Source organism: Heliconius melpomene, chromosome 17 (genome assembly GCF_056956725.1).
Source record: "Heliconius melpomene rosina isolate 202511_hmr_F chromosome 17, ASM5695672v1, whole genome shotgun sequence".
Taxonomy (NCBI): domain Eukaryota; kingdom Metazoa; phylum Arthropoda; class Insecta; order Lepidoptera; family Nymphalidae; genus Heliconius; species Heliconius melpomene.
The window spans coordinates 4,420,398-4,445,633 of NC_140405.1; the positions used below are offsets into that span (position 1 = coordinate 4,420,398).

The 25,236-nt window shown below is 30.6% G+C and overlaps 3 protein-coding genes across 3 annotated transcripts in view; 2 read left to right on the top strand and 1 right to left on the bottom strand.

Moving 5' to 3' along the window:
• The window catches only part of LOC146529897 (cytochrome P450 4g15-like), a 286,682-nt gene that overhangs the window by 233,296 nt on the left and 28,150 nt on the right, over positions 1-25,236 (bottom strand). The gene's annotated exons all lie outside the window — the stretch shown is intronic.
• LOC146529903 (NADH-cytochrome b5 reductase 2) overlaps positions 1-25,236 on the top strand; it is a 165,020-nt gene that overhangs the window by 77,459 nt on the left and 62,325 nt on the right. The gene's annotated exons all lie outside the window — the stretch shown is intronic.
• y (L-dopachrome tautomerase yellow) lies at positions 13,815-23,914 on the top strand. The gene is made up of 4 exons (XM_085200649.1): positions 13,815-13,880; positions 14,248-14,480; positions 21,944-22,132; positions 22,211-23,914. Exons 2-4 carry the CDS (start codon positions 14,255-14,257, stop codon positions 23,257-23,259), a joined length of 1,464 nt encoding a protein of 487 aa, XP_085056775.1. The 5' UTR covers positions 13,815-13,880; positions 14,248-14,254; the 3' UTR covers positions 23,260-23,914.

Here is a 25,236-nt window from a genome sequence, read left to right on the forward strand (position 1 = left end):
ATAAATTCAAGCAAAATGTTGCGTCAAGTCAGTAAATAAGTAAGAGGCTAGTCGTGTCTCAGGAGCACAGGCGTGTGACTGTAAACGTGACTGGTGGTGGATTCGACTCCCACTCGAGGAAATTAAATATTTAATATTTTAATTTCTTCACTCTAGTGTCCAGGCAAAGCGCGGCGTTAAGATCCGCCACTTAACACGGAAGGCCTCCAAAATTCGGTGGAAATTGAAAACACTAGGTTCCCCTGCCTAACCCGCTGTATGCGGGATACATGCGTGAGGCTAAAAAATCGTTGCGTGTTAGGTGATGAAATTGAACGTCAAACTCAATTAGAATGAAGTAAGGTTTATGTTATTAAAACATTCCCCGCGTAGAATATCAACCCAAGGCCGTTGTGCGTAAGCCGATAGGCCTCTTTGCGAACTCGATAGTATTTCATATTTTTACTTCATGTTACAAATATAAAATATCATTATTTTATCTTTTTAGGTGAGGAAATAGAAATATAATACATTTATTTTGTAATTATAATTTCAAAGAAAAACAATTTTATCAAAGATTTCTTTATTATTTGCATATTTTGCAAGGTTTCTATTGTACACTATTTTTTTTAGGTAACAGCCAGTAGTTATTTTTAATTTAAATTTAATATAAATAGGTACTTAATTTGTCTAGGTTTATCAAGGTAACTTTTATTTAGTCTTTTAAGCAATCTTTCGTTTAATCGTATTAAATAAAGTTAAATTATTGTTGGTTAAATAAATTTTATTCAAAAAAGAAAAAAATATTTCAAAACTAGACATGACTATAAATGATATATTTGAAATGAAAATAACCTAAGTAATTTGTTCAGAGGAAGAAGTTCCGCTATTCAACAGGCATTGGCTCCAGGATTCGGCAGAAAGTGGAAAACGGAAGTCTTTTAATATCCTCTCCCACCCTGCAATATTAATAAATCTCTATAGATGATCGGTACCTACAAATAAAAAGAATATTTAGTTCATTTAATCATCCACTTCCCGCTTCTATCCTTTATTACTGTGTAATTGAAGAAAATTCTGCATTTTATCGAATATTCTTAGATTTCGTTTAATGAATTTTTTCTCAAAGCTGCTTGATAATTTTTATACAATATTATTAATTGTGCTTACGATTCAAACTGCAAACGAACTAATTTTCACAATTTGAACTTCTAAATAATTATTAATATTATTTGTTCAAGGTCGCATGTAGAATGGCCCGGTGGATATTTCGAATAAATTTAAATAATTTATATAAATTTAATTTAAAGTAAGTTATATATTGACACAAATTACTTTGTACTCGTAAATTAAATACTATTCCCTGCCTAGTCTAGATTTATTATCTCCATAATAAATCTAGACTAGGCGGGGTAGTTGGAGAACTAAATCACATTACTCTTATCTGATAATAAATATATCTATATAATAAAAATGTTGTAATATTTGTTTGTAATTAAAAATATATTCTTATCATTTATCAAATATGTATGTAAAAAATAATACTTAATCATCATTCAAATCTATTAATTTCTTATAAAAAAACTTTGATTTAATTACCATATTATCCACAAATCTATTTAAAAATGACAATCACGTTCTAACTGATAGCCATTTGGAAATTTCTCTTGCTCATATATAGAATGACGTACAGAATACAAAGTACTTATATCAAACAAAAAGAAAAACCAAAATCTAATGCAAAAACCATAATCCAATATGACTTTTCGAAACTTGACAGAAATTTAAATTTGTAGTAATGCGTCGATGTTGTAATCTGGTGAATCTTGGTGAAATTCTCAAATTGTAAAATGAGGTCTTTCCGGTACGTCTTTACGTGTTGACGCGTTAAGAGATACCAGCGCTGAGTTAACTTTATGACGACTGACATGAGGAAGCTACTACCGAATTTATGTATATAAATTGGAAACTTTTATCATCTCTTCTTTTAAATTAATTTAAATTTATTATAGCACAAGTATATAGCTACCTCAGGAATTTTATTAATACTATATCTGTATCTTTAGTGGAGAATGCGCACAGAAATAAATAAATAATGTATGAGATACATCAATAGTGTGGACTATCTTGAAATGAAGCACGCGACAAAGTAGAAACCACATTGACATGTTTCCAGAACTGGCCTTCTTGCGAGGCTGAGAGAACTGGCATCTGCTGAATACTTGCTATATAAATACAATTCTTCGAGATCCCCTATCACTTAACTGCATACATTCGTTGAGATTCTTAACTTGCAGTTAAGTTTTTCAAATAAATATTAATATAAGCTATTATAATTTTGAAAATTTTCCGATTTTTCATAAATTGTTTTTCGTCACACATAACGCAGTTTCTTTAAAATATGTACAAAACTAATGTTACTGTTGTATTATAATTATGGTTTTTCACGTCATTTATATCTCACACGGAAAAGTCGGTATTACTTTGAAGGGATCTTAAGTAACCATCAGATGACGAGGCGCTTGGGATGTGAAAGGCATAAGCAGAGTGTCTTAACACTAGGTTCCCTCTACCTACCCTGCTGTATGCGGGATAAAGTATGGAACTGATTACTGATTAGATTTTTAAATACTACTAGAACTATATTTTACTATCCAACAATAAACGATACTAGCGGCTCGCTCGCGGCTTCGCCTGCGTGAACTACATTATTATTAATTTCTGTCTCCATGAGTACCTACGTCCTATAAGTGACGTCCATGCAAAATTTGAGACTCCTAACATTTGTAGTAACGAAGTTTCATACAAACTTTCAACAACAAAAACAACCCCTTAGAAGTCGAATATTGCATATTCCCGTCTTAGCGAGCACCTACGTCCTATAAATAACTCGTATGCAAAATTTGAGATCCCTAGCACATGTAGTTTCTGAGATTTCGTGATGAGTGAGTGACCTGTCGATTTTATAGATATAGAAATAATAATTGCAATATAAAAAAAGGATTTGTAAACGTATTATATATTATACTTATATATTATACATTATTTTTACAATATGCTTACCTTATCTTACAAATACAATATATAAGGTATTTTTATTCATATCAGCAACTCACCTAATTAAAAAAACAATATTATTTACTTATTTTACTTATTTGTATATTTAGGTGTACCAGTTATACTTACGTCAATACCCTTAAATAAAAACACAAACTAGGTCATTTATTTCCAAATACATACATTGCCTTTTATGCTCAGTGCACCAAGTGTTAAAATGGAAATTCACAAATTGATACATGATTATAAATTTAAAATAAATCGATATAAAATTGAACCATTTAGTAAAATTTTAAACTCATCTTTTATGGCTCTTACAAGGCTATTCCCACTACCACGGAAAATATTCAATATTAATATATTCATTTCTTCGCTCTGGTGACAAGGCAAAGCGCGGTGTTGATTTCTGCCAATCAACACACAAAACCTCTAGAATTAGGCAGAAAGTAGGGAGCGGAGTGTCTTAACACTAGATTTTTTCTGCCTACCCTGCTTTGTGCGAGATACAACGCGAAGTTGAAAAATAAATTATAACAAATTTCAGTATAATATATGTACGCTATTCAAACATACAGAAGACCTCTACCACACTAGTGAACGGCTAAATCCGGGAAAACATAGCGTTACCATGCCCTCTCTATCACGCGAGACGCGAGTAGATAAGAAAAGTCACAAAATTAGGAACATTTATAGTGGTTATAAAATATTCTTAGTTTATTTAGATTTATTACCTACATACCTACTTACTATCATAACAATGTTATTTGTCTTTGTTATCTTTAACCTTCCTTACACACTCATTGGCTGTCGCAGGAAATGCAAATAAAAAGTAACAAGAATGTAACAAGAAATATGAATTGATGAAAAAAAATATATTATCCTATATCTTATAAAACAAAGTCGCTTTTCGTGTCTGTCTGAACTTTCTAACTCTTCTTCTTCTAAACCACCCAACGGATTTTGATGCAGTTTTCACCCTTAGATCGAGTATTTCTCAGGGAAGGTTTATATATAGTTTATTATTTGTACATTCTTATGTAAATTAACATAAATACGATAATTATGTATAAAGTCCTACCCGTTGAGACACTTTCGCGCATGCGCTGCTTTAATGGTAAGTACTACATGAAAATAATGTACTGGAGTATTGTTCCTCTTAATAAGATCTACAACTAGCTAACTAGCAGCACAGATTTAAAATTACGGTACCTACTAAAAAATCCTTGCTGTGTAAAACAATTGGAAAATCCTTATTGAAACTACGAAAATGCGGGTTGCATTAGGGTTTAATTAATTTTCACATTATCTTAAGTGCTTGGCAAACATACATTATATAAATAATCCAGTAGTTAAAGCGGGCGAAGCCGCAAGAGGGTCGCTAGTTAATTATAAAGTAAAGTCAAGTTCTCGAAAATTCGGCAAAAATTTTATGCATACATCAAGTTAGAAAAGATTTTGTCAATGTCAAGTTAATTTTAATTCTAAAAATTCATTGAAACATCTAAGCACCTGAAAATGGTGTTGACTGTTTATTCTGCAGTTGCAGAAGTCACTCAAGACCATCAGCGAATTTGTACTTATTTCTGACACCCCTCCTATTTACGCTATTTTATGTATTTCGTAGACAATGGTCGTCACCATCCATAAATGGTGAAGGCGAATACCAGAGTCGATTTTATTAAACTGTGCTGTTGAATCACTTTGTCTGAACGACCTTGACGAGGACGGAGCCAGCGGCTAACAGATCAGTATAGAGTTATGGTGTTTGTAACTTGTTTTTGACTTTGATTGATGTCATTCTTAAAAGTTAAAATATATTTCAAGCTAAATCGCGTAATAGAAAAAAATAACATATTGAATTTATTATGCAAATATTTTACGTATATCGTTATTTGTAGTTTAAATTAACATTTCTGTAAATTAAAATATTAATTGTTGCAACCGAACTTTGTAGCATAGTAATGTTACATCAAAAGCGGTAACATTCAAAAGAGAGCTTTCCTACAAAAATAATAATTGAAAATAATAATTAATAGTAAATTAATGATGAAATGGTAATTACGAGTGCATGGAACAATTAGTATTTACATTTAAAATCAATTTAAAAACACGTTTAAGGTGGGGCGACTGACATAGCGTGCAAGTAAACAATAAATTCACATACACAAACATGAAATTGAAAGGTTTGTTTTATATTATTTCTAAATTGAATTATGTAATAGATTCAAATAAAATAAACGACATGGACGACATTTTATATATACCTAATTCTGAATTTTAATTTTCCCTATACCTTTTTGGTAGAAACAGCACGTGCGCAGAACCAGTTAGCGAAGACGTGATCAAAAAAAAACGTCAATGAACGATCGAAAATTCTATCTGGAAACGTCATTCAGTTTTAAGCTCGGACGTAGAGGGAGTATACGTTTTTATTAACTTGCGTATGGTCTTTGAACATGATATTCAATTTCCCTAATTAGATATTTGTTTCTTTCAATGAAACATTCAGCATTGTTATCGGCATTGTCACTTTATATTTTTTCCAGTCGTAGTGGCGATCTCAATTTTAAATAAGCGTCAACATTGTTTTTGAGCAATGGTATGTTTTTGTTTGGTAATGAGAAATAAAACCATAGAGGCCTCCACTAATTGGAGTCCAAATATTTCAAGACTTTGTCGAATTTTAGCTTCGTTAGTCTGTTTTATGTTCCATTGAATATTAGAAACCTACAGCCATCGTTAACAGTTTATATTTTTCTTGGTGGGGTGGCATTCGTATAAAACATGTTTATTGATGAATCTCTATCATTACTAAATATTAGTAATATTTTAGAAGTAATTTGAAATACCCTTCACCCGCTTGAACTACAGAATTATTTATTTACTAAATTCGATCACATTTGTGTACTAATAACATTATAATCTTATAGAGCATTGTATAGTTAGGTAAAAGTGAAAAAATATGCCTAAAAGATTTGAATAGAGCCTTTTTAGTTATAGTAAATATGGACTAAGCTCTTTTTCTCAGTAACCTAAGAGATTAATAATAAATCATAATACTCACTAAATTATGCTATTTGATATTGTTATTTATACTGACCACAGTCACGCCTTGACATATGAACATTATGCCAATCTTATCAATTAAGGTATAACCACAACCTCAGGTGGAATATAATTAACATTCACATACATTTTGCTCGGCGTGAATTACATTCTGTAGTATATACCTAAGATTAGTCTAAAGCAATTCAATTTCACTAAAATTACTTCCTTACATAAATGTACATAAATGAGACACGCGTAAGATAGCTTAGTATACCTTTCGTTTCGAGACTTCTTCTAAATTAAATTTCCTTATATTTGCTACTAGCGACCCGACCGCGGCTTCGCCCGTTTGAATTACATAATTATCTATTTGCTAATTTGCATACCTTTCTTTTTCTAATAATAATATAATGTTGAAAATAGTATCTATACCTATATTCAAAAGCAAAGTTTCAGCTAAAACAATAAAATTATTATTTATTGCAATAAATATTTGTATTGTTGGATTTATTTCACTAATCTGCGCAAGCGCATGTGCCTACAAGTAAATGATGATATGCATCTAAACTGAATAAAGAACAACATCCGCCTATTCATTACTCAATTTGAAATAATTATAAATTTTATAAACTTAGAAGTTGATTATATCATAAATAAAAATCCATCTTTAATAAATTAATATAATTATACTTATTTTTGTATAATTGGCCAAATATATAAATACAAATAGCGTGAAGCGTGAAGCTGGTCTAATATTAATATTTATTACTATTAAAAAGTCGTATCCCGCACACAGTAGGGCAAAGGGAATCTAGTGTAACGACTCTTCGTTCTCCACTTTCCGGCGAATTTTTGAAGGCGTTTTTGCCTTGGTCCCACAGCCAAGAATTAATTATTAATTTCCTCGAGACGAGGGGATCGAACCCACCACCGTCACGTTACAGTCACAACTGGCCCATGCGTCACAATGCCTTAATAATAAAATTAAAAAAAAAAAACTTATTTTTGATCAAATATTAATATTTATTGTTTGTGCAATTCTATAACTTCGATACGGATGAACGCCCAAAGTAAAAAGTTGTTTACACTGATATCCACAACCACACACGTGATTGCTAATGAAACTTATTATAGTGAAAACGATGTCGCTATCGGCGGTTGTTGAGAAATAATGAAACATACATACAACCACACAGTGCAAAAATTATATGACGAAATTATATTTTTCTGCTAATTTTGTAGGGACATGCATTTTATGTCGATATAATAATATAACCAGAATATCGTGATATAAAGATATGAAAATAAAAATAAACTTATTACGAAATAAGGACAAGTGAAATGTGACAAGTACTACTAAAATTAGTACGTGAGATTTGTCAAAGCTTTGTCGAAAATATTGCCCTTGCAGTTATCCATACCTATATTATAAATTCGAAAGTAACTCTGTCTGTCTGTCTGTCTGTCTTTTACGCAATCAGGGCCAAACCGGCTAATTGTGATAAAATACTCATATAGAGATACTTGTGGGTCCCGGGATGAACATAGGATACTTTTTTTTTCTCATATTTGTAATATTTTCGATATATACCAATATATTAAAATAATTAATTTGACAAGCAATTTATTCCGCCATGTTAATAACAATCGTCGCTACGCGTTGCTAAGCAACGGCTTGCAAAGTTTGTTGTTTTAAGAAAACGTCACCCAAAGTGAGTTTGCTTAATGCATACATGGCGCGTGCCGATATAGATTTGTACACATTAACAAAATATGATGATTTCTATAATTTGATATTCATCCTTATGAAAATAAATATAATAATCACTTTTAGCATTTCATCTAGATGGAAATTATAGTTTACTGTATAACATTCTAATAAATAATTAAGATGTCACTGATTCCAAATGACCCAGCCTACGAGTGGTATATGTATGACCGACGCGAACGGACAGATGACTTTGATGATTTTGTAAATTTTTATATATTTTTGAATTACTATTATTTTTTATGTAATTATTTGCTGCTTATAATTAATTTATCTCAGTTCGGTTATCTATACCGATGTTATACACTTAAAATATCGTAATTTAATCATTTGAGATTTTATTTAATAATGTTCGCAAAAATTAATAATTATTTAATATAGAAAAATATTTAGTACGCGCGCACGGCAAACTTTAGATACTTTTTCTAATATTAAGAATTTCCTTTAGTTACTTTTATTTCTTTTGTTTGTTCATTTCAGTTACTCAGATATTTTTTCTAATAATAAATCTCCACTTATTATTATTTCTTTAACTTATTTTAATTATATAGGCTTATATCTTCGCGGGCGTAGCCGCGTCCGGGCCCACCAGTTATATGTAAATAAATAAATTACCTTAAAATATTGAAAAAAATACAAATTTCGGACACAGTCGTAACGTTAAAATTAGCTTCACGTTCACATACAGCTGGGTAGAAGACAGAGGGAACCTAGTGTTAAGGCACTCCTATCCCCACTTTCCACTCAATTTTTGAAGTTGAGGGGCGGAACTCCGGAATTTTGCCTTGATGCCAGAGCGAAGAAATGAATATAATATGAATATGACGGCCTCAATATAGCGTTAAAATTATTTTTTTTTTAACTATTGTAATTTTACTATAGCAAAATTTACTATTTATATTTATAGTATATGTAGTTCTAATATGTAGGTTATGTATTTAATATAATTCATTGTACCACTTTAATTGTTCATTTCAACTCAGTAATTTCGGTTATTTTATTATATAACTTTTTTAATTGATGAAATAAAATAGCATAATATCGCAAAATAATTTTATCTCTCGAAATACTTGTGTAAAACCTGTTTTAATTTGCTCAGATTCTTAATCATTAAATATATTAAAATTGTACGAAAAATATTATTACAAATCAATATGAAATTAATGAACTGAATTATAAACTCGGGAATTTTGTTATTCGTTAGTTTTTTATATGCATTAGGTTCACAGTTCGTTGTTTTTCTAAGTATGCAATGGCGGCCTAGTGTTAAGACCGGAACTCAACGCCACGCTTTGCCTCTACACCTCAACAAAGCAAGAAATAAATAATAAATATTCAATATTAAATAATTAATTCCTTCGAATGGGAATCGAATCCACAATCTGTTACATCTACAGCCCTCGCGTGTGCCGCAGCGCTACGAATGACCTCGAAATGAAAGTTTATGTTTACATTATTTAAAATTGATGTTTTTAAAAAAATATATAAAAATAAATATTAAATCTCTATTTAAATAAAAATACTTGCAGCATTTTAAAATTGTATCATTATTAAGCTTTTCATGGCCACATGTAGCTGCCTCATTATACCTTGCAGGTATATATTTTGAATTTAAACTATGTTAAGAATTCTGATTGAAAATTATACAATAAATGCTTATTTTAAAAAGTAAGCAGCGCAATATTCACTTTAATAACCTTGTAAAAATAAATTGCCCAAATATCTGCAATGGTATTACAAACAAGTTTTTTTTTCTTTTATCGAAATTAAATTCCATAAGAAAAATATAGACTAACAAAGATTCCAATATAGCTATTATTCCAATATAGCAAAAACTTATTTTATTTTTATTTTTAATTCGAAACTGTTATCGAAATATTATTATATACAATAATTATACATTTTTAAATGTATTACATAACGTTATTTAATATAGACTGAGGTAAAACGTAAAAGTTCAACAAAATAACTTTCAAAAAACCAGTTACGGCAAAATTTTAACGTTCAAAACCAGAATGGTTCCATTATGGGCTGACCTTAAACTCAAAATTCATTCATGATATTGAAATTCCACATTGTTTAAATTTTATCTCGCGAAGTAAAATGCTATTTTTAGAAATATTTTAAATAAGTGAAATTGACTTGGAGTTTATTTTTAAATTTTGTATTTTTATGTCATTACTTTCGACTTTTGAACGTTTTCGGCGTGGATGTGTAAACGAAAAAATACAGGTTTAATAAATTTATTGATTTCTGTAGTTGTATGAAAATATATAATAAATGTTGTTTATATGTTTGCCTCATGGTTTGCTTAATTCGATATTAAATTATTAACTTTCTTACATAATTTAATTACTTTTGAACTAAATTTAAACCAAACAAAAATTAAAAATTAAATTAAATCAGCTTCATGCTGTATCCCGCACACGCAGGCAGAGCAGTCAGTAGGTTAATACACTCTATTCCCCACTTTCTGCCGAATTCTGGAGACATTGCGTGTTGAGTGGCACAACTCAACGCCGCGCTTTGCCCCGACACCAGAACGAAGAAATGGAAATATAAACGTAAATAAATATTTCACTTCCTCGAGTGGGGATCGAACCCACAACCGTCGCGTTACAGTCGCACCCTTGTGAACAAACCAGACCAAACAAATTTAAAGAAAATCATTCTTAGTGATACAAGTAACGAGTAAGCCTTCTTTACTCTGTGTTAAGCTAAATGTACTATTGTGTTGTGTATTTTGTCACATTGAGGCTAAATTCGTAATAGAATGACTTGAATTTCGATTTGGCTTTTCCATTACATAATTTTCTCTAACTCAAAATTTTAAATTATTACTTTGACATAGATTTACTTTTAAATATGTAGGAAATCAAAAATGAGAGTAGCGTGTTACTAGAATTTATATATGTAATTATTATTTGTTATAGACAAGGCCGGCGAGGCGCTGGGGCACAAGGGTGTGACTGCAAGCGCGAAGGTTCTGGGTTCAATTCCCACTCGAGGAAATTAAATATTTAATAATTTCATTTGCTGGCTCTGGTAACGAGGCAAGGCGGAAATTTGAGTTCTGCCGGTCAACACGCAATGTCTCAAAAATTATGACGGAAAGTGGGGAACGGAAGACAACGTAACCGTAGATTAGTAGTGTTAAAGTCATTAGTATCTAACCAATGTTACTTGAACTGTCCATATCATGATTTTTCATAATAACTGAAAAGTGTCATTAAAAGTGGCATCAGAATTGTTGCAAATTAAAATTATCTAGCCTTATATAAAAATAATTATACAAATATGTCAAAATATAAAAACAATTTATTCTGTCCACATACGGATATAGGTAGTAATGTAATATTACAACAATTCATCAATTATGGCTTTTAACAAATTAATTATGGAAATAACCTTGCCGTAGAACAATAACTACAACCCATAATGTTTTATAACTATCGAACATACAAATCTACTATGATACATTAAGAATATTTTTTTATAGCGTTTTTAGGCAAATTAGATAATATGTAATAATTATTCTACAATTCTTTGGTGTCTATTAAAATATACGCATTTACGCTGTTATAAACGTCATCTTTGAACCAGCATCTCCAAGACAACGATGAAAATCGTACTTCCCGTTGACCTACAATCCTGAATTGATACGGAACCCTCGGGGGAAGAGTACTCTCACTTTATCAAAAAAATCCTGTCAAAAAATCAGTTAGATGAAGTCAAAATATCTCACTAGTGCTTCCATTGTTGATTAAAGTTAGACCACGGATGACTTCACATCCACTCGTTTAGAAAAGAATGTGCTGCTCTGGAGGCAATGTATGCTTATATATTTATTATAAATTTGTAAATTTATTTAAAAAAATCGTAAGCTAAGTAAGTTATTAAAAATTTGTAAACATCTAATTAAAATATGATTCAATCGGCAATTAGTTAACCTGGATACTTCAACCAGCTATCACAGTCTTACTTAGCTGTTTTTGCATTTCCAACTATGTCGTTATAGGACTAAACCAAAACATAAACTTCGACAACAACTTTATATTTTATTCTATATTTTTCGTTTTTCTAGGACAAGAAAAGACCATAATGGTGTAGGCGTACGAGTGCGACGTTTGTGAGCTCGATTCCAATTCGAGGAAATGAAATCCTTTTATATATTTTCATTTCCTCGCTCAGTTAACGGAGCCCAGTCAGTGTTTTGAATTCCGCCACTTAACACGGAATTCCTCAACTCAAGAAATCGGCGGAAAATGGGGAACGAAATGGTGCTAATAGGAAATGGAGTTTCTTAACACTAGATCCCTAGGTTGCTTTGCCTACCCTGCCACGTGCGGGATACAGCGTGAAATCAAAAAAATATCATGCTTAACTTTAAATGAAAAACCAACAAATATATTTTTGTAGTATTCAGTATTTTTAATATAAAAAAATACTTTAGCTATATACTTGAATTATTTTCTTTTTTATACATTGACACATATTTCGATATATCCTATCATGGCTGACATTTATTGTAACCACATATCTAAGAATTCAATATATGTTATTTCCTGTTCCTTTCAACAGTAAACCACACTATACCTACTAACAGAATTCTTGGAGGTCACTACTTCGAGCTCGAGTTAACGGTGTACGCTCTACATATTAACTCATACTTAAGGTCAAAGAAGTTGTCCAAGTTGCCAATTCTAAGGTCAAATCCTACGTCAACATATGGGTTTGACTCGTACTAGAGAAAGCAATCAGAAGATAATTAAGTAATTGCCACACATGTTACCTCATTTTCAACAAATTAATATCAAAATTGCGTTACACAATCACTAAATTTGAAAAAAACAAGAACTCAAAGTCAAATTCTAATATATTTAAATGTCACAATTCAAAAGTTTCAAACTCAAAATGTTATATAATTTCCTTAATTATTTTTTTAAATTTAATGTTTAATCATATTTACATACGATGATTTGCATTATATTATTTTTTTTTATAAAATTATCTTTCTTTGGAGACGAGCTTTGTTGTTTTTTATTGTCTTATTTTACAAACTTTTAATTTTCTTTTCAACATCATGACATTTATGCAAACCAACATGCAAAGAAATAAAAAAGGTTTTTCAATATATTTTTATCTCTCTCTCTATTTTCCTGTTTTCCTCCTCTTTTCTCCTGCACCACGACTGGCCTCAATATGATATATTTATATATAATACATATATAAGTAATTTTGTACATTGTATAATAATTATTAAATTATACTGAGGTCGAAAATTGGAAAGAAAATCAAGGTTCACATTTAGTTCCGTTCTAAGTAGGTACACTCGTATGTATAATATTCACATCAAAGCGTGGGTCAAATTGTTCGAATAGCTGCGGTACGAAACCACGCGTGATTACTAAACCATGGCTCTATAAGTACATGGAAGTGACCGTTTATAGTAATTAAAAACAACTTCGTTCTCAAAAACTATAAATTAAGAAAAAATAAGTATCTCATGTAAATCTTAAGTTTATTTTTATGATTTATTTTTTTTATGTCTTTATATGAGATTTCTTTGTTATACTACAAATTACAAAAAAAATACAAATATAAAAAGAAACATTTATAAACTGCTACAAAAGGAAAAACATTTTAAACAAGTTTCTTTTACCTTAGTATTATGTACGTCAGTCAGTCATAAGCGAAATCTCTTAATATCCGTAAAATTTATATAATAGCTTCACGTTCATCTATGTAGATAAACGATTCGATGATGTCATCAAAGTAATTTAATTTGAAATAAAAAATAAATAATGAATATAATTTATGTTTATTTTGGAAATCGATATAATATTGATAATACAAGTTTTTGTAAATAGATATCAGCTTATTGCACAATTTTTAAATCTGCGGCGTTCCTTCGTCACTACCGTTGGAAGGAGAAGATGGAGGCACGTTTTAAATAGTAGGGGGTGAGTTGATACATTTCAGTGTAATTCGAACAGCCAATTCGGCTTGGACGGCGTAATTGTGATTTGTACGTAAACAATAATATCCCTTGGAATATTTAATATTAAACATAAATATTAAAATTTATATTAGACATCCTGTTCAAAAATCGTGTGGAGGATAATAGATAACACTAATTTCGTAAAATAACGTATATAAGTGTAGCAATTGGATTATTTTTTAAAAAATAAACAACACTACTTAATTATGAAAATATTTAATATGTGATAAATAGTGTTACTCATGGAACTTTTTAAATTTCTTAATTTAACTTTCTAATTAACTTAACTAGTTTTCTAAATTAATAAACAAAAAAAAAATAAAGCTGCTTAATTTTGCAAATACTAAAAGAAAGTTTTCCTGTTACAGTTCATTTTATAATTTAAAATTTTCAGATTTAACATGTTGGGAAAACTTTTCCTACTATGTGGGCTACTGGCCGTCGTATCAGCTTCGTTGAAGCTGCAAGAGGTCTATTCTTGGAACATTTTAGACTGGAACTATCCTGACCAGTATATGAAGCAGCAAGCCCTCCAAACTGGCGCACTCATCAGACAAAACGCTCTCCCCGTAGGCATTGAACGCTGGAAGGATAAGCTCTTCGTCAGTGTACCTCGATGGCAATCAGGTCTGTAATACTTTAAATATATTTTACAGGTCATGTTTAAGATTTTAAGAGAATATAAGTGGAGATTTATTAAGTGACTATTTTTTTTTTACTTTTTGGAAAAGTTCAAATTTTAAACTAATCTAATCCATATTGGACTAGGTACAAATGTGAATATAATGTGTTTCATTTAAAAAAAAAACACCCAATATAAAAATTAAATAAATTATCTTATTGTTGACCATATTTCACAATCATAAAAAAAAAACACTCAATTTTGAGACTTTCTTCAATATAATAAACATTGTTACAAATCCAATTAAAGTACACGAAGTACGTAGGCGAACCCTAAATCTAGATCTGGTTTAGAGAGTAACGAACGCTCGATTTATTTAGCAATAAATATTATAATACTTGAATAAATATTCAGGGCATTGAATAAAGCCGTAGCGGCATTAGATAGTGTTAATTTTACTTCCCCATTTCTCTATAATGGGTAGGAAAATAGTTACGTAAAACTTTTTGTGGGTAGTATATTATAAGCTTTTTTTCTATATTTCATAATTTATTCCGTAACTTGTAATAAATTTATATAAATAACGCTTTTACTGCGTGATAAACGTTACAGTACTGCCGTGGGTTATATTATACGTCTTCTTATATCTATATTATAATTAATAGTCTTTATGAAACATGTAGGTTAATTTGCCAGTTTGCATCACATAGTTTAAGTTAGTAAATAGGCAACGAAGGCAATTTATACTTAATTTGCATAATTATTATTTTACACTTCCATATGTTCCCTTATGTAAATAAAATATTTCGTTGACAGATCCATCACGTAATAACTTTAAAATTCTTATTTATGAAAATTGAGACATGTTTTGCAATTATTAAAAAGTTAAATTGAATATATGTTTGTAACTTCACGCTGTATCCCGCAGATATCAGGGCATATGGAACCTGGGAACCTAGTGTTAAAACTCTCCGTTTCCGTTAAAACACTTCAATTGCTCAATTCCATTCTTTCCGCCAATTTCTGGAGGCATTGTTTACAGAACTCAACGTTGCGCTTTGCCCTGTAATCAGAGCGAACAAATGAGAATATTAAATATTTAATTTCCTCGAGTCGGAAACGAACCCACAACCCATCGCGTACAGTTGCAGTTGCACGCTTGTGCCCCTGTGCCTAGACCGGCCTCAATATTTTAACTAATGTTAATAGTTCTAATTCAAAAACATGATACTATAATATATTAATAACTTGTACGGAAAAAAACCGTATAATAATACTTAATTATGTTGATTACGAAATAAATAGGCGTGATAGCCACGCTTTGTTGTTTTCGTCGATAGTGCAATTAAATTTTGTAATATCATCCTTATCAATTATAAAGTATATAAAGTAGAACCTTCGTCGGTTATTTTAATAAATTTCCAATAAAAATTCTTTTGAATCAACTAGTCTAATATATTCAACTTTGCTTGATTCTACGCTTAGAATACAAACATTACTTATAAATAGTAAGTATATCCAAATAGTTAAGGAATTTTTAAATACTTATTTCTAGTATGTATATATAATACTGGAACTAAGTATAGCTTGTTGAATTTATTAATGACACAACAAAAATGGCCAATCGAGGCGCAGGGGCATATAAACGCAATAGATTGTGCGTTCGATTCTCACTTGAGGAAATGAAATATTTAATATTTTCATTGTTTTAAAGCGCGGCGTTGAGTTCCGCGCTCAACACTCAATACCTTCAGAATTCGGGAAAAGTAGGGAGCGGATACTCTTAAAACTAGGCTACCTCTGCCTACCCTGCTACATACGGGGTACAGTGTGAACGTGAGAAAAAAAAGAATAACAAAAAAAACACATAAATTTAAATCATTTCAATGTATCTTAGCCAAACGTCAGTAGCTCGTTAGCACGTCACGCTTCGTTTATCTATAACTTAATGTTAACTGTATACAGAGTGTTCTTGACAGCACCACTTTAAATGAAACCACACTTTTAACTACTCTATAAAAGCCTAATACAATTTTGAAAAATCCCAAAAATGAGACTTTTTTTTTAAAATAATAATAAAAATATCGTTGTAAAATAAAACGAAATCGAGTCGTGGGTATTGGCGATAAAGTTCAAAGTTGTTTAATTTTTAGTAGTATTTTAGTTGTTTAATTTTTAGTAGTTGTTTAATTTTTAGTAGTATTTTTGTAGTCTCTATGCGTAACTGCGTCACAAGAAATACAGGTATGGTTAAACATCGTGAAATGAACAAAAAACCTACATCTAGGCTGTTGAGGTATCTTGATTAATTTTTTTTAGGTATGGGTTTGAAATGTTTTATTTATCCTATAAGCTGTTTCCGTAAAAAGAGCGCTGACGCTTCCACCCTGTATAATATAGAAATTATAATCTAGAAAAAAGTTTTAAATTAAACTTGCAAAGTATAAGTAGACTAACCGACTCCATTATGAAATTCGCGAATTACGACAGACACCTTCTTACTTTGGGTGGTAATTTAAACTGCATAATAAGTAATTAATGAATTTAAGTCAATTTTTTTATTTATAGCTTAATTAGTGCCGTTAATTGAGAGCTGTGAGAACATATCTTAAAAAGTAAAGTGTAAGCTATCCGACGCAAATTACTTTTTTTGTCGGATTAAAGATTTTCTTTTACAGTATTAATTAAAGTATAAATTAATAATTAAAACCGTGAGAGACAATGATTGTGACTTCAATCCTTAATCGGCGAAATGAATTATTTTTATTTTTCCTCTCTAGTAAAGCAAAACGGGATATGGAATTCTGCCCTAATTAAAATCATAATACAACTGTAGAAAACTATAGGTGTACTATGTACGTCATGCAAGTGCAGAAATATTATATTTAAATTCTCGAAAGGAAATGCTATACGACAGCCAAAGATATAATGTAATTATTTTAGTTTAGCCAATATTTTAAAATTACTTATATCTTTGAATTGAAATTGATTATATTTGAGCATAGATAGAGATACTTACTGAGGATATCTATCTACCTATAATAAATAATCATTAAAATAATTATTTCTTTTACCTTCTCTATTTGACACTAAGCGTTTAATTTAAATATAGTATAATTTGCTTATAGGAAAATATAATTTTCCTATAAATAAAGTGAACTACATAAATACCAGTATATTAAACTCTTATATTTTCCGTTTGAATAATTTCCTCATTTATTTATACCAATAATAAAAATCCAGAAAATCCACACGTCAGTCATCGTAAGTAGAACATAGTAAGAACGGAATTGTTTTTATGCAAACAGTGTCCCAACACTAGGTTCCCAGGTTCCCTCTACAGACACTGTCATGTACGGAATACAACGTGGAGCTAAAAAAAATAAAGTATTACTTAGTAAAACCTATCCTAACTAACCCGATTTGCTAATCATAGGTATGTGTTGAATTAATGACATCGATAGCTGTATGTGTATTCGATATCCACGCATCCACAATAAGCTATAATGATTAATTATGAAATTAGAACTAGTTTAATAGTAAATTTATTGTAGTAACGTAATCACGAAACCACGCCCGTGCAAAACGTTGATATACTACTATTTTATTAAATGACCTAAATACTGCGATGTCGGTAACAAGAATACCTCGCAAAGGATCATAATTAATTAACTGCAAAAAATATTAAATAAACATTTAAATTATTTATTAACTTTAGTACTTAAAGTGTGTTTAAGTAATGTTGCCGTTTTTAGGGTTCGCTCAAAAGAAAAAAACGGAAGGCTCATATGATCTTACTAGCGGACGCGCGCAGCTTCGCTCGCGTATTTAGGGGTGACTTCTAATAAACCATGAAACATGTGTTCAATTAAATACTTCTAATTGTCTGAATTTCAAATTTTATAAAAATTGGTCGCGATTTAAAAAAAAATCTATACAAACTTTCAACTTGCACCCTTAGGGAAAGAATTCTAGAAAACCATGAAACATGTGTTCAATTAAATACTTTTAAGAGTCTGAATTTCAAATTTTATAAGAATCGGTGCCGATATAATTTTTTTCCATACAAACTTTCAACCCCTTATTTATACTCTTAGGGTGAAAATTCTTGAAAACGTTGAAACACATATTCAATTAAATACTTTTAAAAATCTAAATTTCAAATTTAATAAATATCGGTGGCGATTTAAAGATTTTTCCATATAAACTTTCAACCCCTTATTTGCACCCTTATGAAAAGAATTCTAGAAAACCATGAAACACGTGTTCAATTAAATACTTTTAAAAGTCTGAATTTCAAATTTTATAAGAATCGGTGCCGATTTAAAATTTTTTCTATACTAACTTTCAACCCCTATTTCGCCCCTTTAGGGTAAAAATTTTTCAAAATCCCTTCTTAGTGGAGGTCCAGATTACGAAAGTAAACATCTGTCCAAATTTCGCGTTTCTACCATGAGCGGTTACGGTTGTGTGTGCGTCTTACCTCAGTCAATGAGGACAAGTCCTTTTATATAAATATATAGATGATATTATCCTCATATGATATTCTATGTTAGTAAAAAAATTGCCTTGTATTCTGAGCTTATAGGACTTCTCTTAAACACTAGTATAAAAAAATGGGAAAAATATCCGAAAAAAAATTCTATTTATATCCCTAAAAATCATAATTATAAACTTATATGTATAGTTTATTTCATAAAAATGTACATACGCCTGCAAATTTAATTTTGTCAACTTTTAAAAGTCTCGTTCCCGTCGACATGTGATCGAAAAATTAATATAGAACCGAGTGGGCGAATTTGACTCGCACTTGACTAGTTTTTTATTTTATATAACAAATTAGTATGAAAATCACATATAAAGCGATTATAATTGGCTGTAAATATAATATAAGGTAAAATTCTTAAAATAATCATAAAAATGTCAAAATTACCTTCGAAACAAGTACTAATTATAAAACCTTTGCTAAAATTAATTGACGTAGCCGTCATAACATAAAGGTCTTATTATATTCTAAAAATAAATATTGAAACGATATTAAATATTTAAGTAATAAACGTGTCTTTAAAAGGATTAAATTCTTTTAAGGTATTTATAATTGCATTGCTCATAATTTTTGAAATGGTCAATTTGCTCCACTTTTTTGCTGTTTATTGGTTTTTAATGAAAAGGCAAGAAACGTTATAAAATTTATTTTATGGGTATAGCAATAATTAGCAATGCTTAAACATTAATTACATGTAAATTTTATTGAGCTAACGCATGAAAGGAAGGGTGAATAATATTGAGGACAGTCGCGGCAGCACAGGTGTGCTCAACGATCATCGCTCTGGTGACTCCAGAATTCAGTGGAAAGTGGAAAACGAAAGTGTCTCATCACTAGGTACCAACAACGTGAAGCTAAACAAAATTAATAAAGATGATATATTTTTAAACAAAAAATAAAAATTTTGTTAAAACAAGCTTATTCTAGTAATCTATACTAATATAATAAAGCGGAAGAGTTTGTTTGTTTGTTTGTTTGTTTGTTTGTTTGAACGCTAAGATCTCTGGATCTACTGGTCTGATTTACATTGTTTTTGTTTTGTATAAAAGCTGCATTGTTCAGAAGTGCTATAGGCTATATAATATAACATTACACATATAAACTAATATATTTTAAAGTACTTTCTAATTTGACATGCAATTTATTCTGCCATGTTAATAACAACCGTCGCGTTGCTACGCAACCGTTACCGCGACATTTTGATATTCATCCTTATGAAGTTTGATAAATAATTAAGGAGATGTCACTGATTCGAAATGACTTAGCCTTCGGGCGGCATAGTATGAGTATGTCCGACGCGAAAATATTCTTATAGTTCAAGCAGGCGTAGCCGCGTCCGGGTCCACTAGTACTATAATATAAATATTAGAATGATGTAAAAGATTAAGATCTTGACATGTGTCATAATAACAATATAAAGCCTCCAATAAAAGTCGTTTCTAGTGTCTATCATAGCCACATTTATTTTATTTACGACTTACAACACAAAACATTTTTAAATAAATGTATAGTCAAATAATAATGTTTTTTGCACTATATGATAAAAATCATTTTGTCTGCAAAGAAACAGTAAAAGTGGATTAATAATTTTTGTATTAAAGGAACTGTACATATTTGCTCGTCATATTGACACATTTTCTAATTTAAGTTCATATCAAATAACTGTAAATTGTAAATGCAAATACAAAATACGAATATAGCCTAGCAACTCATCTCTTATAACAATTACATAAGAGATCATGTATCAGCTTCATGCTGTATCCCGCACACAGCAGGCAGAGCACCTAGGCACCTAGTGTTTAGACACTCCTTTCCCCACTTTCTGCCAAATTCTAGAACGTAGAAATGAAAAAATAAATTCAAATAAATATTTCATTTCCTCGAGTACTGTCATGGTTTGTGCCCCTGCACCACGACTGACCTGACATCAAGAAGACCATATATTATTGTATAAAAAAACCCCACACGTGCTCCACTTCCCTATATCATCTCACGATCTAGAACAGGCCGTACTTACATACATACACTGGTTTGGTAGTATTACGCAATCGCCACTTACAATAACAGTATACTATAAAAGATTCTATAGCCGTACTTTAATGTTTACAATCCGATTACAGTCGAAAAACAAATACTGGTCAAGGATATTTTAAAATAAATATTTCGCAAGTTATAATTAAGTTAAACCCTTAGCTTTCTAGTGGTGGTGGTAATATCATGAATTAACTTACTTACTCTGGTATTAGTGTTGAATAATTTAGTTTAGTAATCGTTTAATGTCAAACCTTAGTGCTCTATAAATGTCAATATACTACGAAAGTAAATAAGTACATATCAAAGAAAATTAATCAATTTGTTTGAAGTTCATGTTAAATATTACCTATTATATATCCATCTACAGTTTTTCTTACAATTTATTTTCATTTTAAAGACTCCATCTTCCAATCACAAATTACTTCAACATTTATTGATTTAACTAAAATTTGATATGGCTCCGAGTGCTAATAATAAAAAGTTGAATGTATCGCTTTGAATAACCCGCAAATGATCATTAAATAATAATAATAATATTACACATAATAAGTTAATTTAGAATCACGCAAAAATATAACTCTTAATAATTGTTTTATGGCGAATAAAACATTATTTATAAAAAAAAAATACAGTCGAACTGATAACCTCCTTTTCCTACAGAAGTCGGTTAAAAATATTTAATTTTTGAAGCTAACAGTATGAATAAACGGGAATTTTAAATATACTTTCTTTAAACTATTTGTATTCGGTAAAACATACGAGCATATAGAGTAGATATGATATTTAATTACGACTTTACAAATACATACATATATTGTATGTAATTGTTGATTTATTTATCCTGTTATATTGAAATTTTTGAATTTAAAACATGTGCTCTTATTTTAGGTATCCCCGCAACCCTCAACTACATTCCTTTGGATGCACCCTACGAGCCTTCACCGAAGCTGACGCCCTATCCAAGTTTCAGAGGCAACGAACTAGGCGACTGTGAAAACGGTCTCACCACAGTTTATAGAATTAAAGCAGACAAATGCGATCGTCTCTGGGTTCTGGATGTTGGAACTTATGGATATGGTACATAAATACTAGTATATACACTTCTTATTATTTTTATTAATAATTATAGATTTCTAATTTATATTTCTTTTACAGATCCTAATGTAACAAACGTATGCCCGTATTCTATTAACGTATATGATTTGAACACTGATCAACGTATTAGACGGTACGTTTTCCGGCCAGAGGATATTGTCTCTACAACATTCATTGCAAATATTGCTCTTGATGAAGGCATTTCGTGTGATGATACTTTCGCATATTTCTCGGACGAACTCGGCTATGGACTCATAGCGTATTCTTGGGAACAAAACAAATCATGGAGATTCAGTCACAGCTACTTCATGCCTGATCCTCTAGTTGGTGACTTCAACATCGCTGGCCTTAACTTCCAGTGGGGAGCTGAAGGTATATTTGGAATATCAGCTTCACCAATGGGAGCAGATGGTTACAGAACACTCTATTTCAGCCCTCTTTCAAGTAACACCGAATTTGCTGTATCAACTCGTATTTTAAGAGATGAATCTAAGGTTACTGGATCATACCGTGACTTTAAGGTTGTTGGTTCTCGCGGACGCGATACACATACCACAGCTAAAGTAATGGACATTACTGGCGTTCAATTGTTCAGTTTGATCGATCAAAATGCTATTGGTTGCTGGAGCTCACGTCTTCCACTTAAACCTCAAAATATTGCCGTCGCTGATAAGGACGACGTTGGTCTCATTTTCCCAAGTGATGTAAAAATTGATGCAGGCAGAAACGTATGGGTTATATCCGATCGTATGCCGGTATTTTTAGAATCAGAACTGAACTACGGTGATGTTAACTTCAGAATATTCGTCGCGCCCATGGAAAAACTTATCCAAGGAACGGTTTGTGAAGTTGAATCACCAATAATAACTACACCTAGATCACTTTCAGTACACAGCCCACGTCTTCAAACTATTTCTCAAATTCCATCTAAAATCTTTTTACCAGGCACTTCGCCTAGTCCTTTAACGTCCTCCTACAATCCTTTTATATCTCAAAACGTAATTCCTAATATTCCCAACCAGCCTATGTACACTAGAGGACCATCCCGATCATACTTCTTTCCACCATCACAAAACAACAATCGTCAGTGGTGGTTAAACAATAACTAAATGTTTCACCTACAAAAATGATTGTGTAAATTTAGATATGTTTCAAATTGCAGAAAATATCTAAAATTCAATAAGCAATCGAGTATGTTTAATCGAAAATACTCATTTAGATGTTGTACTCAGGCTATAAAAACATATAGCTAATTTGTTACTACATACATGAGGTATACAGGTATAGTTAATTATAAGGACTTGGCGTATGCAAAATAACAAACACCAAATATGAGGAAATACTGGCTTAGTGTTACATTTAAAAAATATAAACATATAACTATAAAAAAATATTTCCTTATTTTAAATTTAGTTTGACAAATTTTGCAATCACAATTAAATAGCAACATTTGCGCGAATGTCACGCTAGTTAACTATGATACTTATGACATTAGCTATTAAGTAGGCTTACCATTCATAACTTTCTCTTTCAGTATGTGAATATTGTTATTTTGTATGTTGACTATGATTTAGTGATTCTTATGTTATTTATGTTTAAAGTAGAAGGTATATATGTAAATTTCGAAATGAAAATATGGTGTGTTTGGATAGTTGCGAAGATGTACGAGTATGTATGGTAGGAATGTACCTAAGGTGAAAAAATAAAAATGTTAATATTAATCTTTGTATATTTAATTAATTAATAAAGAACTTTATTTCTTAATATATTTTTTTTCTTCCAACATAAAATATTTTGAAGCAATTCATTTTTAATTTCTTTATCCTATTTAAATGTTATTTCCACAAATTCATATTTACCAAACCAGTATGAGGCGAGTTATTAGCGAGCCGTAGTATATTACTTACGTAAACAAAAATTTTCTTGTACTATGTTATTAGCAAACTGAGGAATAGAGAAGAGATCAATTTGAACAGCAGGTTGCACTAATGAAATGTTGTCACGAATATAATTATCTATACTAAACATATTTAATTGCATAAAATTAGATTTGTGACGATTTTTAATAACTCTATTTATTAAATCTATAATAATATATGTGTATGTATGTATGCCATTGACGTTAATGTGTTATTTCGATTCCCACTCGAGGGGATCATTTAATATTTTCATTTCCTCGCTGTGGTAACGAGACAAAGTGCGGCGCTCAGTTCCGCCACTCAACACGCAACGCCTCCAGTTCGGCGGAAAGTGAGGAAAGATAGTGTCTTAATGAGAACGAAGTATCGTCCCAGGTATCGTCTGTCTATCCTACTATGAGCGGGATGCAGTATTAAACTAAAAAAATATTTCCAGCTTCGTGCTCTATTGCGTATAGCAAAGTAGAAAGAGAGAACTGAGTTTTAACTATAAGACACTACATTTGAATTCGAGATATAACGTTTTAAAAGGCAGAACGACACCAGTAGTAGTTATACATTATCTTTATAGATCATTATCAATTGTAGAACATAATAGACAATTACACCCACGAGCTTTGAATTTAAAGGCTTAAATGAAGGCTGTTACAATTAATAAAAAAATATTATGCCATTTGTCTAATATATTCGCCCTTGATACCTACATTCAAGTAAGTAGGCAAGGTTCTTTAAAAACTGTGTCAGCCCCAAATATTATGTTGTTAAACCACCATTTATCGTTAAATTGATGTTATTTTTTAATTATAACTTTTTACGAAACATAAACCATTATTCATTTATTCACCTAGATTATAGTAGAAAGACAATTGTTGTTTTTTTTGTATATAACTATACTAACTCTGAATCCGGCATATTAAATTTAAAAAGTATTTTTGTTAAATAGTACATGCCTATTGTAGAATTATCTCTTTAAAGAGTAGTCTTCAGAGAATTAAAGACTTAACGAACGTTAGTTAGTATTGAAAGAATTGTGGACATCGACAATTCTTAAGTAAGTTGCTTTGCAAAATATTTATTTATGCTTTGATACACCTTTAAATACTATGTTAAACGAATTTTTTAAAAATCCCTCATTTCACTTTAAGAGCCGAATCGCTGGCATTAGCT

Coding starts and splice junctions, on each gene's coding strand:
- y (XM_085200649.1), top strand. CDS start 14,255: ATGTTGGGAAAACTTTTCCTACTATGTGGGCTACTGGCCGTCGTATCA. Junction 14,481..21,943: donor TGTACCTCGATGGCAATCAG/GTCTGTAATACT, acceptor CTCTTATTTTAG/GTATCCCCGCAACCCTCAAC. Junction 22,133..22,210: donor TGTTGGAACTTATGGATATG/GTACATAAATAC, acceptor TTTCTTTTACAG/ATCCTAATGTAACAAACGTA.